The 17,410-nt window shown below is 35.4% G+C and overlaps 1 protein-coding gene across 2 annotated transcripts in view; it reads left to right on the top strand.

Annotated features, from left to right (window-relative positions):
- ABCD3 (ATP binding cassette subfamily D member 3) overlaps positions 1-17,126 on the top strand; it is a 31,781-nt gene extending 14,655 nt beyond the window's left edge. For both annotated transcript variants that reach the window (XM_074597381.1, XM_074597380.1), the window contains exons 3-23: positions 1,264-1,365; positions 2,959-3,047; positions 3,933-4,002; positions 4,865-4,962; positions 5,633-5,756; positions 6,814-6,870; positions 8,095-8,237; positions 8,603-8,672; positions 9,119-9,188; positions 9,315-9,412; positions 9,491-9,582; positions 10,114-10,202; positions 10,279-10,351; positions 11,423-11,486; positions 11,897-11,974; positions 12,068-12,133; positions 12,236-12,325; positions 12,530-12,649; positions 13,083-13,187; positions 14,574-14,630; positions 15,401-17,126. In XM_074597381.1, the coding sequence (XP_074453482.1) occupies positions 1,264-1,365; positions 2,959-3,047; positions 3,933-4,002; positions 4,865-4,962; positions 5,633-5,756; positions 6,814-6,870; positions 8,095-8,237; positions 8,603-8,672; positions 9,119-9,188; positions 9,315-9,412; positions 9,491-9,582; positions 10,114-10,202; positions 10,279-10,351; positions 11,423-11,486; positions 11,897-11,974; positions 12,068-12,133; positions 12,236-12,325; positions 12,530-12,649; positions 13,083-13,187; positions 14,574-14,630; positions 15,401-15,478 (1,833 nt within the window). In that variant the 3' untranslated portion in view covers positions 15,479-17,126. The remainder of the gene's footprint in view (positions 1-1,263; positions 1,366-2,958; positions 3,048-3,932; positions 4,003-4,864; positions 4,963-5,632; positions 5,757-6,813; positions 6,871-8,094; positions 8,238-8,602; positions 8,673-9,118; positions 9,189-9,314; positions 9,413-9,490; positions 9,583-10,113; positions 10,203-10,278; positions 10,352-11,422; positions 11,487-11,896; positions 11,975-12,067; positions 12,134-12,235; positions 12,326-12,529; positions 12,650-13,082; positions 13,188-14,573; positions 14,631-15,400) is intronic.
- The last annotated feature ends 284 nt before the right edge of the window (positions 17,127-17,410 follow it).

The raw sequence follows: 17,410 nt of genomic DNA, 5'->3' as shown, positions 1-17,410 counted from the left end.
GGATTTTAGTGTAAATAATTTTTAATAAAATACTTTTATCATCTGCCATATTGCATCCTATCTGGCTAGAATTTTTATCTGTAGTTTGCATTTGCATAGTTTTTTGCAAAGGACTATAGTTGACTTCATGCCATGGAAAACAGGTGTAAGCTTATTCACAGAGCATTCAGAGAAAATTTGTGTTTGCTGGGTCTCAGAGCTTGCACTTTTTGCCCACCATGTTGCATATGTAAACAGTAAGTGAAGAGATTAATTTGGGCTCTTTGTGCAAGTTTCTGTGGTTTAATCATCTTTGGAAATTAAAAATAGTGTGCTTGATAGGATTGTCTGAGTTGATCAGTGGTTAATCACAGGCTACTTTTTGCCTTCCCTATCCTGTCTCCCTAGTTTTTTCTTTCAGGTTTCCCATCTGAGCATGTTGTACTATTACTATAGGTATTGATAACTTATGCTTCAGGTAAGTCTTGGGTGGTAAAGATAGCAGGATTAGGTTGATTAGACAGGCCTTGTTTTAAGTACACTTGTATGGCCTTTTAGTCTGTTTTTAGGGCTGAATCCTGATGTCACAACTGTGAAAACCTGGACTATTAGCTTGTTAAGAAGTACTCGGATTAGTCAGGACAGAAGATAAGGTTATACAGAATAAAGAAATGCAACTGAATCAAATAGAAGGTGTTTCGGTATAAGAGGGTTTTTAAATCTGGTAGATTTAGCTCACAAGGAGTGTGTTGCGCTGTTTTTTAGAAGTAAAGGAATAATAAACTCTGGTTTCACTTGAAGCAAGTTTGGGCTCTACAGTCAAGGAGTTTAAACCATTGATGCTCTGGAGAAATGATGGAAGAAATCTTTAAAAATACTGGCCAATGGTGTTCTAGAGACAAGCAATGTTAAGAGATGGCAGATTGTATTCTAAGTTGTAGTTGGATGTTTTAATGCAGTGGTCTGCATTGTTTGTGTATCACTCTTAATGTAGATTTGAAATAAATACTGTTTTATATCATGGTAGCTACTTCCTGTTGCAATTTTTTTGGAAAGCTTAGTTCTCTTACTTAGGATTTCTGTTAGCTGGGAGGGCATATGCTCCCGATTCTTACATTTCATTTAATTTGTGTGAGCCAGTCTTAAATTGGAGGGAAATACTGCAAATGCTGCAGAAGGAAGGAAAGTAGCTTGAAATATGAATGGGAAAATATCAGATCAACATTTAAATAATACATTACCAAAAAAGTCTCAGTTTTCTTATTTTGCTTGTTCTATGTGCAGCAGAAAGAGGGAAAGAAGGAGCGAGCAATGGTGGACAGAGTGTTTCTTGCAAGAATATGTCGAATCCTGAAAATAATGGTCCCTAGAACACTTTGTAAAGAGGTAAGTATTGCCTGCAGTAACAAATAAAAATGAGAATTTTGGGGTCAAGTTTTCTTTTGTAATTGTATCGCAATGTAAAGAAAAGCATATACTTTACCTGAATAGGACTAAGTTGTACTACATTTTTTAAAATAGCAACATACTAGTTTAAAAATGTACATGTGTGTTCAGTTGTTAAATCACTAAAAAGTTGCATTCTGGTTTCAATTACAAGATAAGCCATTTACTGTCAGCTAATAATTACTATCTGTAGCGTATCTTTTAAAAGGACATCGTGAGTTTTGCTTGATTTGATGTAGTACATTTCTCTGTGCAAATGTGTCCCATCTTTAAATAGCATGCTATTCATCCATAGTTCTGCTTTTGTAACTTAGATCTAGGCAACCCTTATTGGAAAGTGAATTTGTCAAAAAGTTTGTTAGCATCATTTCAGGAAAACTATGCAGACTAGAATTTAGCAAGATAAAATTGTTTGGCTCAGCATCTTTCTCATGCTTTCCAGAATACTTACGTTTTTTAAGAGAGCATTAGTTGAGCTCAGAAGGTAAGTGATGAACTGTAATATATTAGAACTTTGAAATACATCAGGCACAAGAGCAATGACTTGCGCTTGTACAACATACAGAATGTAGAGGAAGCATGGCAGCCAGCTAGCCTGGATAAACAGGGACCTTCAACAGCTTGTTCACAAAAAGGAAGTACACTGAAGGTAGAAGCATGGATAGGAATGCCTCAGAGTGCTGACAGAGCTGGCCTCCATCAACTTCAAAAGGTCATGGCCATCAGAAGAGGTTACTGATAATCACAAAAACATCCAAACATCGTTCCCGTCTTCAAAAACTGGAAGCTGCAGGCTGATCAGCCTTGCCATATTCCTAGTAAGGCTGTGAGCAAATCCTCCTGGAAGCGAACTCTGGCCACGTGAAGGACAAAAAGGTGATTGCAGCCAGCCTGGTTTTACAAATGTCAGATCATGCCTTACTAACCTGATTGCTTTCAGAGATGAGATGACTGCCTCTGTGGGTAAGGGAAGAACAGAGGATGTCGAATACTTTGGCTTTAGTAAGGCCTTGAGGCTAAGGTCTCTCCCCTAGTACCCTGGTAGCCAAACTGAATTGTCTGAATGAGCGGACATGAGGTGGACGGAAAACTGTCTGGACTCTTGGGCTTAAAGGTTTTTGATCAATGGTACAAGGTCTAACTGGTTACTAGTGGCCCTGTTTTGAGTGGGGGGGTTGGAGTAGGTGACTTTCAGAAGACCCTTATACCTATATGACTCTATGCTTATGGCAGAAAGGTGTCTCAGAATAGCAGTAATGTCTTTATCCCTGCAATCCTCCATCTTATAGGCTATGTCTAGTATACATATCAACCAAATACAACTTTTTAAAAGACAAACTATCCATAAAAATGTAATTAATATTTTATTAAAAATATTGTATGCTAATGTGTTTCCTGCAAATTAAGCAAATATTACATTAGCTGGGGGCAGCAGGGTACTACTCTCTTCTAGTAAGTGCTCCAACCATATCTATCAGAAAAGTGGTATATTTTATCCATTGTTTAACTGTTACACTTCTATTTTTGTACTAGACAGGTTATTTGCTGCTTATTGCTGTGATGCTGGTAGTCCGCACTTATTGTGATATTTGGATGATTCAAAATGGAACAGTTATTGAAAGGTATCTATAAACTTGTTATTTTTAAACAGTCTTTCTTGTGTTTAACAGGGAAAGTAGTCTGTCAGAACACATAGCTTGCTTATTTATATAAAACAGTTGGGAAAACTGATGTAGTTGCAGTTCTTGCGGGGGGGAACCCTATATTGTTTTTAAAGAAAAAAAAAATTTTAATCAACTGTTTTTCTGCTGTTCGACACAATTTAATTTTTTTAACCAACACTTACTTATTAAATGATTTTCAGTTCTTTTGGTCACATTTTGTACACTGAAGACTAAATCTTATGTTGATCTGAATGTCCAAGGTGACACTTCAGAATAGCAGCATAGGGGTTCTATGTCATAGACCCAGACTTGTTACTTGGATATTAGGACTGTTACTTCTTCCTACTGAGTTGTTTGCTCTTTAGAGTGATAAACACAATGCTTTCAGTCTTATTGCTATAGAAAGTGTTTTCTAGACTCTGATTAATCTTATTGCTCTTGTTGCTAATTGAAGCAAGTCAGAATTTGTCTTAAAGTGTGAATTCAAAATGATATTGTATTTCAGGAGATACTTTCAGTGTTTTGTAGAATGGAAGGACTGCTTTCCTTCTTGTGACAAACTATGAAAGCAAAGAAGGAAAAGAACAGATATTCTTTGACCATGCATTTCTGAGCCCCTAATGTGGGTAGTTATTGCAGAAGAAAGAAGATAGTTGCTTAGTCTGTCGCTTATCACTTAACTTACAGAAGTCTGTCATACTTGATCCTACAGCTGATACTACAGATTTCCACCGTGATTTTTTTTCTCTATGTGGTCCACTAAGAATTTATCCACTTAAGACATGCTAGTTTATACTTTCTTGTTTCTCTTGTAACTAACTCTTAGCTGATCGTTGTTTACAGTGCTATCATTGGCCGCAGCAGAAAAGATTTCAAGAAATATTTGTTCAACTTCATCGCTGCAATGCCTGCTGTAAGTGCTTTTCTTGTGCTTGCCTTTTAGTAGAACATGTTTTAAATGTAAATTAAGAATTTGAGGAAAAGATATCAAATGAGTGTCTTAAAACCCATGGAAATGACTTGTTTTACATGCAGGTCTGCATTTAGACACGTTTCATTTTCTGTCTCCAGTTTGTGGGAGGCTCTATCAGCATGTTTCCTTATTGATTGCAACTATTTTTCTGACAGATATGTTGAGGTTTTCAGGTTGGTTTTGTTGATAGCAATTTTGACTGATAGCTTAACGTTCCATCTGTGGTACTGCGTAATAACATCTTATGGGTTGGATGATGTTTCAACATTGTAGATTTGGGATTCTTTTGATGCCATTGAAGATGAAGATTTCTTTTTAGTCTTACAGCTTCTTCTGAGATTTGTTATGGTTTTTTTTTTCCACTGTTTAACTTTCCTTCAGCTTGTCAACATCTCTGACCTGCACCAGATAGAAATAATTGTTACTACCTAATAGATAATGTTATCTGGTTTACAATATATTTAAAAGTGAATCAATCAGTTTAAGGTAATGATTGTCAAATGGTGATTCTTTTCTAAAGTTTATCAGAAGAGCTGAAGATATGCTATATGAACATAATTTTATATTAAATCTTTTGATGTGGTGAGATCCACTGGGAACTGGAATCTTAAGAAATGTAGACAGGAACCTAATTAATGGTCCTGCAGATGCTCTGTGGTTGGTCTTAGGTGTGTTAGTAGTATTAGTGACTTCAAGGGGAGAATTCACCTGTTCTAAAGTGTTTGCACACTTTATGTGGCAAAGTGATCTAAGTATATTAAATCTTGTTAGCTAATTATTGAAGTACTGTCTCTTATTTTAGATCTCTTTAGTGAATAACTTCCTGAAGTATGGTCTAAATGAATTGAAACTTTGCTTCCGAGTAAGACTTACCAGATACCTCTATGAGGAATATCTTAAGTAAGTAATACCTTGTTAATGTCTAAAGGTTTTAAAAACTGAATTGATTAAAATCAATCCAAATCATTTCAAGTACATGGTAAGAAGGTAGCAAGATGCTTAATAGGCTAGGTATACTGTTTAGAAAAAGCTTGTGGCTGCAGTTAATGTGCAGTTAAAGATGAATGGCATGTCTAGGTTGTATGTGACACAGATACAAAGACAGCAAAATTGGCTCAATTGGGGAAAAAAAATGAAAAAAATGCACAGTACTGCTTCCATTACTGGGTCAGCTTCCAAAGTACTTCAGTTGCTTTCATATGGAGCTAATAATCCTGCAGACTGTATTGGATGCATGAACTTGAGTAGCGTTTGTGTCCTTCTGCAATGAATTTTGCTTGTCAGGTGTGCTGATGCAGAGATTTTGTGAGGGTTTTCTAACTCTTAAGTGCAGCAGCAGTGCATAGAGCAGCATGGGTCTGAGCTTCAGCTAAGACGTCCTGAAGCCTAAACAGTTCTGCAGGATTTAATGTGGATCTGGTCAGGCAGAAGTACAAGCTATGTTGACTCCATACAGTCAATTAACGTTTGAACTACTTTCCATCTCGGTTGTATGAAGGGGGGGCTTACAATTATTTGAGATCCCAGGTAATGAATTTTTTTCTGCCACTTAGCTATTGTTTTGTTTCAGAGCTTATACGTACTACAAAATGGGAAATCTGGACAACAGAATAGCTAATCCAGATCAACTCCTTACACAAGATGTGGAAAAATTCTGCAACAGTGTAGTGGACCTGTACTCAAATCTTAGCAAGGTAAGTCTCTTCAAAGAGAACTTTCAGTAATAGCTGTGAACATCTAGGATGTGATGTCAGAGCTCAAAACGATTGCTTGCATTTATATGTGTATTGGTTGGAGTCTAGTGCTAAAAAAAGTTGTTTATGGTATTACATCATTTCATACTCTGTGCTTTCCATGACCTCTGCTAAAGCGCTGTTGTGGATTGTTATAATTTGTATTAAATTTTCTTTTAAAGAACTTAGCACATTCTTTTGCAGTTGGACAGTGATGAATATGCTTTCTCAGCTAGTTAAGTTTCAGAAGAAAATCAATGGCTAGCTTTTAGTAACATACAAATGTTATTTTGGGTATGGAGGTTTGGTGGAATAAGCATTTCCCTCTATTCCTGTTGTAAATTTCAGGGGGTTTAGGTAATGAAGTAGAATACTGTTGAAATTTTTAGACTAAACTTTTTTTTTGAAGCTGTTGTTCATAAAAGCAGAAGTATAAAGCTAAACACAAGTTGATGTGCTAAAAACTTCTTGCTACAAAGCCTGTAGTTTGGCTGCCCTGGCTGTGAGGGAGAGTGTATGGAACAAGATGCTGGCAAATAGGAATATTGTTTCTGTCAGGTACATAGCCAGCTATATGGCATTGACCTTCTGCTCAGTATTTGTCACAATTACTTCATTTAAGTAATCACGGGGTCTAGTCAGCTTGTCTTAGTGAGCAGAATGTTATTACAGACCTAATATAGTAAAGTACTTTTTTGTATGGTATGTATGCAGGGGGTTGGAACTAGATGATCTTTAAGGTCCCTTCCAACTGTAACAATTCTATGATTCTGTGTACTTTGTCTGAATATCATGATGCTTTTACATTCTATTTTTGTGTGAGTGTTTTCAGGATAACGTCATGTGGCTGAGGTTCCTTTTGTTTTAGCATTGAGTTTGTATAATGTGTTAACCAGTATTGTGCTTTTAATATGGAGCAGTAACTGTTCTTGGGGTGGTTGGTGGTTTCTGGACCATTCTGTATTTGTTTTATGTTGGTGTTCTAATGCTTTTTTTCCCCTCTATGCATCTCTTACAGCCCTTCTTAGATATAGTTTTGTACATCTTCAAGCTGACAAGTGCAATAGGAGCTCAGGTAAATCCAGTGGATTTTTTTTTTTTTAGCATAATAAGCAAATTTTCCCTTCTTTCGTTAGAGCCGTGTACCTGTTTGGAGTCTGAGGAAAACTCTAGACAATATTTATAGATTCATCGATTACTTGAGGGGATGTACCGAAAATATGTTTTTACACTTAGTGTTTTGTATTCTTCAGTGCTCTCTATCTTGAGGCAAGCAAAACAAAAATCAGAATTTGCAGGCATTCAGTTAACAATTTGAAGAAACAATAAAGTTCTTTATTTTCTTCTAACGGTTACTTTGGAATCCCATTTAGTACAGTACCCTTCTGGGTACTTATATCTTGCATGAATTCCATTTAAGGGAGAAAATAAGTTTTCTGGTTTTTTGCAGCCTCTATTAAGGGTAGCCATTCCTTGCATTGAGTTGTATGACCGTTATATTCCCCCAATAAGCTGAATCACTTCAGAAATAGTTATTCAGCTTAATAAAATGATGTGGTATCAAAAATGTTCAAGATTTGATAAGAAGTAGCTCTGGGACCTATGACATATGTTTTTCTGGAAACAGACTGCAGTAAGGCTTATCTGAACCTAGGTAGCTTTTCCAGTTTCAGATGTCTTTGCACTGCTCTCTGTAATACTTATTTAATACAAGCAGTTTATGCCAAATTCAGTTTATACCTTTGGTTTTATGCCATGCCACACTTGAGTAATATTTAAGCGTGCAGTTTGGTCTGTTGAAGCTTAGGATCCGGAAGAATAGGAGATCCCTACCAGGACTGCTTGAGAGAAGCAGGAAATGTGTTGGAAATGTATGGATCAAAGAAGGGAATGGGGCTGAAATATTCACTGCTATGACAATGTAGCAAATATAGAGAAAAAGAAGTAGGTAGAAATGAAGGAGAGGAAATGAGGAGGGGAATGAGAACAAATGAGGAAATTATTTATGAAATAAGCTACGACAGTAGGACATAAAGATTGTACTGGGTGATGATTAAAAACTGGAGTAGGAGGCTGGGGTGGGAAGGGCATCTGGGGACGGAGAATTAGTAAAATTAGTAAAAATATCTACAGCACAAAAGAAAGGAAAATGAAGGGAATGACAAGAGTAATTGAATTGGTCACATAGACAAATGGGAGGTGAGAATCAAAGGATTCATGCTTTCTGGGTGTTTTGAATACAGGTGTTACAATTTGAGACTCTAGATGGTAAGGCTTTATTCTTTTTTGATATTCACAGGGTCCAGCTAGCATGATGGCGTACTTAATTATTTCAGGGTTTTTCCTTACACGTTTAAGGAGACCAATTGGCAAGATGACTATTATAGAACAAAAATATGAAGGGGAGTACAGATACGTCAACTCACGGCTTATTACAAACAGGTATAGATTTACTTGGATGGCAAGATATAAGTGACAGTAATACTGTGGTGTAAATGGAAGCTGGGTTAAAATATATTTGGAAAGTCTGATGCTATCAGTTCTGAGCTATATGTTTGCATCTTTATGCGGATTATTATTAAGTAATTTGTATATGCATTTTATTCCTAATTCAAAAGACAAACTATAGCTGGGGTATAATAAGCTTATGTTCCACTATGGTGAAAAAGTACAAACTCTTATTTCATAAGGTACCTGAAAGAGCTACGTTGCTGTGTTTTATGGCTGACTTTTTTAAAGACTGTCTTTAACAAAATGAAGTTGCATTCTTTAAGGGTTTGGTTTTGCTTTGTGTTTTTTTTTTTTAGCGAAGAAATTGCTTTTTATAATGGAAACTTGAGAGAAAAACAGACTATTCACAAAACCTTCCGTAAACTGGTAGGACTTCTTTTATCTTTTAAAACATCTTAAGCAAAACTTCAATTAATTTTATCATGGTGATTCTTGACATATATTAATGTAAGTTGAATTATAGTGGCCTGGTGTTTATGCTGCTATAGTCATTAGATTTAAAAATTAATTAGTAGGCTATAAGCAGAACACAAGTTTCTGATAGAATGGTCTTTCTTGTGCTACTTACCTCCTTTTCATCCACCACAGTTACTAGTCTCTCACTGCTTGGTGTCATGAGTAGGTTGTTTGGATCTAGAGTGCAAGTCTCTGCCAGCAGGGACACTTGTGTAGTGCTCGTCACCGTTACAGGGATGTTGAGGTGTCTGTGACTTGCTGAAAAATAACTATGGAATCAAATATCTGTAAAATAAGAAAAGATAGTAAAACAGGTACTGATAGAGTTTGACCGTTTTTCTCCTGTAACTTACCAGGTGGAACACTTGCATAATTTCATCCTGTTCCGGTTCTCTATGGGTTTCATTGATACTATCATTGCCAAATGTAAGTGTTTGTCCTGTGCTAATGGATTGCTATGAATAACAAAACACTAAACTTTTTACATGAGAATTGTCTTTTTTCTTATTGCTTCAATTAATGTGTGGCTTGATATTTATTCTTAAACTGCAGACCTTGCCACTGTAGTTGGTTACCTGGTTGTTAGTCGTCCATTTTTGAACCTGGCTGATCCTCGTCATCAGAATAGTACTCATGCAGAACTTTTGGAGGTAAATAGAACAGAATTAAAACAATTTCCCGAATTTAAATTTTGTTAGTCCACATAAAGAAACTTTCTTCTACTCTAGGATTACTACCAAAGTGGAAGAATGTTACTGAGAATGTCCCAAGCTTTGGGCAGAATAGTCCTAGCAGGCCGTGAAATGACAAGATTGGCTGGGTAAGCTTTAATAGTAGTTGTGTAAAATAATCTTTCTTAAAGTTATGTTGTTGCTGTTTCTCATCTCATTTTAAGAAACTGACTGTAGAATTAAAATGAGCTTATGTGCTGCTTTGTTCATTGCAGCACCATAAAAATCTAGATATTAGAAACACTTTATGCTGAAAACCTTTCTGAAGACATGCTAATTATGACCACTAGTAATTTCATGTCTGAATAGTAGTAGCATACATTTTGAATGTTTAATTGAAAAGACATTGTCAAACGCTCACCAATCAATTACGTATTGATTATTTACCAAACTGTTTTTTTTACGTCTTAAGAAGAAAAGTTATCAAATATTTGGCTGTTACAGGAAAAGGTTTTTGTGAATATTGGACAACCTCAGTGCAACTCTTAAATTATAAACATTCTGTTTCTATGTCAGCTTTGTCATTTTGGTGGTTTAACAGAGTACTTATTAGAGCTTCTATGGATTTCTAAAACTTCTAAAAATGAATTACTTTTATATATATATATACTTTTTTTTAGTTTCACAGCTCGAATTACAGAATTAATGCAGGTTCTGAAGGACTTGAATAGTGGCAAATATCAGCGTACTATGGTATCGCAAGAAAAAGGTAGATGTGATGTCGTATGCAATATGTGTAGCTCCATGTAGTCTTCCAGTGTCTAATACTTTTTTCTTAATTTAAGATGCAGATAAAAAGCAAGCTTTGCCTTTGATACCTGGATCTGGAGAAATCATCAACACTGATAACCTTATCAAGTATGTTTACAAAGTTTCCACAACTTACAAATACTATTTGTAACGTAGCCTGGCTTTTAAGTCTTTCCCTCTACCACTATTAATAGAGATTTTAATATGTATTATTACAGTCTGCAATTTCTGTTGTACTCTAGTTTATTTGCAAATAATTCCATCACACTCCCACTCCGCATTTCTATTCTGTAAGTCAATCCTTGTCATCTTACGCTGGCTGGACTTAGCCTTTTTGGTAACATTTCCTGCTGTCCTTTGTAATACGACTTCCCAGACCATTTTGTTAACACTTTATCAAATTTCTTCTTAGAAATACATCAGTTATAGATTTAATTCCATGGTATAATTTGGCTGTAAAAAATCTGGAGCAAGTCTATTCAGTTTCAAAATATTTGCTTGTAATTCTGTATGCTTCAACAGTTCATTGATGTACTCAAGTAGCGATCAGTTCCTCAGTTCTTTGCAGACTGAGGAACATAGTATTGACATAGTAGTACTACTTAAAGGTATAAAGTAAAGCCAGTTAAGAGATTAAATAGCCTCAGTCTGGTCAATGTGGAAAGCACATAGTGGAACGGAGGGGAAAAAGGGGAGGAAGAAGAAGAGGAGATGATAGAGCTATTAGTTAAAAAAAAACCAAACACAAAACCAAACCAAAAATAAAAAGCAAACAAGGGGGAGGTGAGCATTCGTTTTTGTATCCTAGAATTGTCGTTTGTTTTAGTGGTCATCCGAGCCTAAACCACAACAGATTACACTTCCACTAGCAGATTTAAAATGAAATGCATCCTTAAATGTAGTTTTGTATCCACAAGATGTTTTGGACACCAAAGGCTTAGAAGGATTCAGAAAACAAATACATGAAGGAAAAAAATAATCTCTAGATGTTTGTTAAAGACCAAGATATCACTTTTGGTTCAAGAACTACTTTACTGTTATTAGTTGGAAACTGAAAAAAGTACTGCTGAAGTCTTGCCCTATTCCTTAAATCTCTGAGTAAGCATTCAGTAACGGCTGCTTTTAGGCAACTGTTTTCTTTTTTTTTTGTTTTTTGTTTTAATTTTGCAATACAAATAGGTTTGATCATGTTCCGTTGGTGACACCTAATGGAGATGTTTTGATTCAAGACCTTAACTTTGAGGTAAGTTTTTAATAATATCATAGAAAACTATTTTTGTATAAAATTTTAAAGTGAAGATGATAATTTCAGAGGTAATCTGATTTATAAAAAAATGTGGAAACGAAAATGGAGAGCTGCTTATATGGTATGCTTAAATTTGAACAAAATTGTCATGTTAGTTTAAAAAACAAAAAAGTCATCAATAAGCTATTTTGAAAAAAATGTTTTTATTGTTATGAGTGTTTTCTTACAGCTGCAGTTGGTGCTAAACTATTGGAAAAAAAAATTAATTATTGGTTGAAATTACTCATTGTAATGTCAGAAAGTACTGTGTACAAGCCCACAAGGATACCAGCTTGTCTTAATGTTTGTAGAAACTTTCAGAAATCCTTTCTCACTATCCTTTTAATGTGTTTGCTTTGCATTTTTAGGTTCGCTCTGGTGCAAATGTTCTGATTTGTGGGCCAAATGGGTGTGGGAAGAGCTCACTTTTTCGTGTTCTTGGTGAGGTAAGGGAACTTTTTGAAATAAATGGGGGAGAATCCAAAGCACAGTTGTAATTGGACTTTTTTCGTCACGTTTAAACCTTTTTCTTGTTGCAGTTGTGGCCTTTGTTTGGTGGGCGTTTAACAAAACCTGTAAGAGGAAAGTTGTTCTATGTTCCTCAGGTGAGGCCAAGTACTTCAATTGACAATAGTGTTTTCTTTCTTCCTGCTTTGACTAAGTTTAGAAATATTTGACAAACCTTTTTTTTTCTAACTGTATCTCAGAGACCATATATGACACTTGGAACACTCAGAGATCAAGTTATATATCCAGATACTGTAGAAGATCAGAGAAAGAAAGGGATTTCTGACCAGGTAATGATAATTAGTTCATTAACCCTTGTCTTGGTTAAGATGAGCAATGCTTTATCTTCAGAAATACTGAAATTGCATGTAGTTTGTTTTTAATATTTGAGGGATGATAGCACACCAGTATAATAGTATAACCCTTTATAACATTTTTCAGTCACTTTATTAAGTGCATTTAAGCTCTTTTTGTCATTCCTGTTTCAATAAAAGGTGCTGAAGGAGTATTTGGATAACGTCCAGCTGGGTCAAATCTTGGAACGTGAAGGAGGCTGGGATAGTGTTCAGGACTGGATGGATGTACTCAGCGGGGGAGAAAAACAGAGAATGGCAGTATGTCTCAAAAGCATAAATACTTAACAAATACCAGACATAGGTTGAAAACGTAACCTGAATTGTAAGCAATTGTTGTTTACTAAGTATTAATATTTTACTTAAAGAAGAAACCCCCGAAATGTGAAATACCTGAATACTGCGAAAACAACCTAAAATAGAGCCTATTGTACACAAAATTTAATAGGAAATGTTGACCTTTTACCATGCCATACACATTAATTATGTAAACAAAAGTTCTAAAATAACTTTTTTTTTTAAAAAGTAAAGATAATATACAGCTCTCAGATCTTGAGATCTGATAAGGGTGCCAACTTAAAAGAAATTCCCTTGCCACAGTAAATTTTTGGATACTGTTTCTTAGTTTAACTTCTAACACTGCCTTATTTGTTATAGTTCTGTATTCACAGTAGCTTTTTGGCTTGCATTCCAGATGGCAAGATTATTTTATCATAAGCCCCAGTTTGCAATTCTGGATGAATGCACCAGCGCTGTTAGCGTTGATGTAGAAGGCTACATTTACAGCCACTGCCGAAAGGTAAGCTCTTTGTTTTCTAGAATTATAACTCTGTTAACAGCAAACTTAGTGACACAAGGTGCATTCTTCCTTATGCCTCGTGTAGATTTAAAAAACAAAATAAATGCTTAGAAGGGCATGCAGGGACTCTTTAAGTACACTAGAATTCAATAATTGTTTTGTAGTCTTAAAATAATTTAGATGTACATGTGGCCTCTTTACATCAGAGAATTCTTAACTAACTGGTAAGTGACCTTACTTTTCCAGATAAACTCTTAGAATGTCAAGTGAAGATTAAATAATCTAAAATTTTATGCTTTTTTGTTGTTCAAGAGGCTTCTTTTGGCCAGGGCAACAGAAGTGAAAGGTGGGAAATAAAGATTTCCATCTTTCTTGAGATACGAAAAGCCAAGCACTCCAGGAAAACATGATGATATTAAATGCAGTTTTCTATTTTCTTTCCCACTTATACTCACCTTTTCAGATTCTACGTAGTGCCATGTGAAATATCAATAAGATTCAGTTTCACACCCCTAGCTTGGGAAAGAATGGGCTTGAAATAACATTAATTATTGAGTAGCAGTATTCTCGGAATGATAACGGAGCAAATCTGCACATCTACTGAAATATGTGCTTGAAACTTGAAGTGGGAACTTAAGGAGCCTTTTGTAGTAGTAAACTGACACTAGATGAGGAGTCTGCAGAAGAATGGACATTATTTATTGAAATAACTTTACCACATGAATATCAATACCCTGACAATTTTCTGAGTCTGTCTAGCATATACTTGTTATTCTGTTAACTTGAATGTTCATTTCTGCTTTTGTTTTACAGTTACTGTTGCCAAGTGGCTAATGCATGTTACTGAAAAAATAGAATTCCTGGTTAAGCTGTCCATGCAGAAAGAAAAAATTGTCACCCTGTTAAATCATCAGAGTAATTTTGTCCTTTAATTGGCCCTACTGTTAGGGACGCATAATTAACTGAGTTGCAAGGAAACAAAGGAAGATTATTCACCTTTAAATTGTCACTTTAAGTTTTTGATTTATTAATAGCTTTTGTGGTTTTGTTTTTTTTTGCTGTTAAGGTAGACTTGTTTTAATCACCAGGTTTGTTGTTTTACCTGCCTCCTGCCTTACCTCCTTTGCCCAGTTCATTCTAGCTTTTGCCAGATCATTAGGAGCAAAAGAACGGTGAAATCAATTATAAAAGATAAATCCCTCCTGCTTTTTTTTTTTTTTTACACTGCAAAGTCTTGCATTAAGGCTACACATACCTACTGTTAATAATAGAGTCTGGAAGTTTGTGTTTATGAATTTAAGCTCTTCAGCTGAGATCATGCTGAAAAATAACACCTAACCCATGAGAAAAATTAACTGCTTTATTGTGTATGTTTTCTTCATGTAGGTTGGCATCACTCTCTTCACTGTCTCCCACAGAAAGTCACTCTGGAAACATCATGATGTATGTAGCCTTTGCTTTTGCTAAGGATATCTGTAGGTGGTAGGGGTTGTTTTGTTTGACTTTCTATTAAATTGACTTTACAGTTCAAGGTGTTCTCATTTTTACATCCTAATAGGTCATGTTCTGTGTTTTTGTTTTTAAACTTTACTTTCATAATTCAGTTTTACTATTTGAAATATTCTTATACTTCTAGTTATGAAGGGAAAAGTAACCAAAAATCCTTAAATGTATCTGTAAAACTAGCCTCACAAGTATGAAAGGCTCATTAGATACTTCTTTCTTAGTCTCGAAGAAATGCTTGAACTAGAATCCAGTAAACAGCATGGAGTTTTTGCTCTCAAGATACCTAATACATCTACAAATAAAAAAAAAGTTCATCTCTAATAATACATGGACTTTTTTCTTCCAAATGAAGATTTTACTATTGTTATTACTACTTATGCAGACATACTGTATGTGTGTGGGGAAAATATTGAATTAATACATAGAGATGAATGTGTACCTTAAGTATACTGTCACAAACACCAAGATAGCAGTGTTAAGTCTAGGTGTGACCATTAACAGACTGAGGGGATGATATGAACAAAAACCGTTCAAATTTTTTTTCCAGAGGCAATTGAATTTAATGAAACATGAGGTGGGAGAAGCTTACCCTCTGGCTAGCTGAGTTTAAGATTTTGCATAAAAACTACTTCAACATATAATTTATTTAGGCATTTATATATGTGGTAACTATTTGGTGGTTGATAACATATGCTCTTTTATTTCAGTTTTACTTGCATATGGATGGCAGAGGAAACTACGAGTTTAAGAAAATAACCGAAGACACAGTTGAATTTGGATCTTAAAGTCATGAACTGAACTGCTACAGAGACTGGTGATTACAGGAAGTGTGTAGAATGACAGACATTGTACAATAAAACTACTCAGCTTGTTTTTTTAACAAATTAACTAGGATAACCGAAAACAAGCTGTTAAGCGTTTACTATTATGTAGGATATTGCTAATTGTGTATATGTTGGTTTAATTATTGATATGTACTAAGAATGTCCTTATTCTTGTGGTTTAAAAACCTGCCTAAATTAAATTGGGCTTAAATCAGTGTAACCTGATTCATCCTGGGATGCAAACCATTTGAAATCAGCTGATTTGACTTTTGTAGACCTTCTTTCCCTTCAGTGAAAAGCCCTGTTAAAATTAGGGTTGCTACCTCTCTTGTTCCTGCAAAGCAGTCTTGGATTTTTGCTCTGTTCTATGCATATTTCTAAGTTATCTCACATGGTGCAGGACATTCTCCCATCTTCAGATCTGTGCCCTGTTAAATGAAAGAGCCTTTTCCTTGACCAAGCCTTGATAATGTAGCTGATATGCCCTTGCTGATAAAGGATGGACTGAACCTAAAAGACAAAACTAATTCCTTCTGCTAAAAAAATTAAGCTTGTTCTTTGCTGGGTTTTGGATTCTCTTTAACATCTGTTTGTCCATGCAGTTCTCTCTACTGCTCAGCAATCCCATTCTCTCCCAATTTAGCAAGAGCTTAATCCATCCCATACCCCAGCTGCCCTTTTTCTGTCAGATAAATACTATGGTAATGAAGAGTTGAGAGGAGGTTGAGGGAGGAAAGGACTGACCAAAAAAAAAAAAGGGGGGGGGGGAAGTGGTGTTCTTTGTATCAATCAATCTTGTGCGTGTCTTCAGCTCTGAAGAATGAATGGCCCCCACAAGTAGAATCAGAGAAAATCATGTGGGTCTGGTTATTCTTCTTTTGAAACCAGCAGGGGCTAGAATGGACTCAAAAGTGTTAGTCTGTGAAATAGCAGACACTTGTCTGTCCTATGCGTGTTCGGTCCTGTAATGCAGCAGTTGCTTTTTCTAAGTTCCTCCTTTTCTCCCTCTTCAGAAAATCAGATCTCCTCATGGTTTTAGCTGCGCTTCAGGTCTTGAGTTTGAAAGTAAGTGATAATGGTACTTCCTTTTTGGCCTTCTAGGCTGTGAAGGCTAAAACGATGCTTTCATACTCCACATTTACTATCTTATTTGTCATGAGATTTCTTGATTTCTGGTACAAATTATTCACCAGTGATTCTCGCTGTTGTCTAAGGTTCGCTAGTCTCTGCTGGTTTTCTTGTTCCAGCTGCCAAATCCCCTTGAAGAAACCAAACTCTTTAAATAGTTTACTGTTACCACTTTTTCCATACAAATGGTTACTGTGGTTGCCATGTGACTTTGAAAAACATAAATGCAGCAAGGTGATTTTTTTGTGATCATGGAATAGGAAGGTATAGCTCAAACTGAATTGCTGTATAGGCTTTTAAACAAAAATTTACAATGCCTGTTGTACAGTGAAGGTCTAGTAGTTTTTTAGTGTTCCATATAAGATATAATATAGGAATGTACTACATGAAGGCATGCATAAAATATGCAATAAATCTGTTGTCTGTTCATCTTTTATCAAGGGTTTAGATTAAAAACAAAAACAATTTTTTATAAAATGGATATGTACTTGGATGCACTCCTGTTTGTTAATTTTTACCCAATTTGATTAGTCATCATCTTTCACATTGAAATTGCTACCTGTTAATATTTTTTCTTTTATCATAGTTCTTGCCCATACCTGTCACTACTACTATTCTTTCATAGTACTCAAATGCAAACAGCTATCTTGGTATAAGAATCGAGTGACCACAGTAGATTCATAGTATAATGCATCAATGAAAATCAAAAAAAGCCTTTCTGAAGTGTAATGTGTTCAAGAAAATAAGGTACCAGAATAAATTTTT

Source organism: Larus michahellis, chromosome 8 (genome assembly GCF_964199755.1).
Source record: "Larus michahellis chromosome 8, bLarMic1.1, whole genome shotgun sequence".
NCBI lineage: Eukaryota > Metazoa > Chordata > Aves > Charadriiformes > Laridae > Larus > Larus michahellis.
Note: the sequence above shows the minus strand (reverse complement) of the source record. Positions and strands in the feature narration are given on the sequence as shown.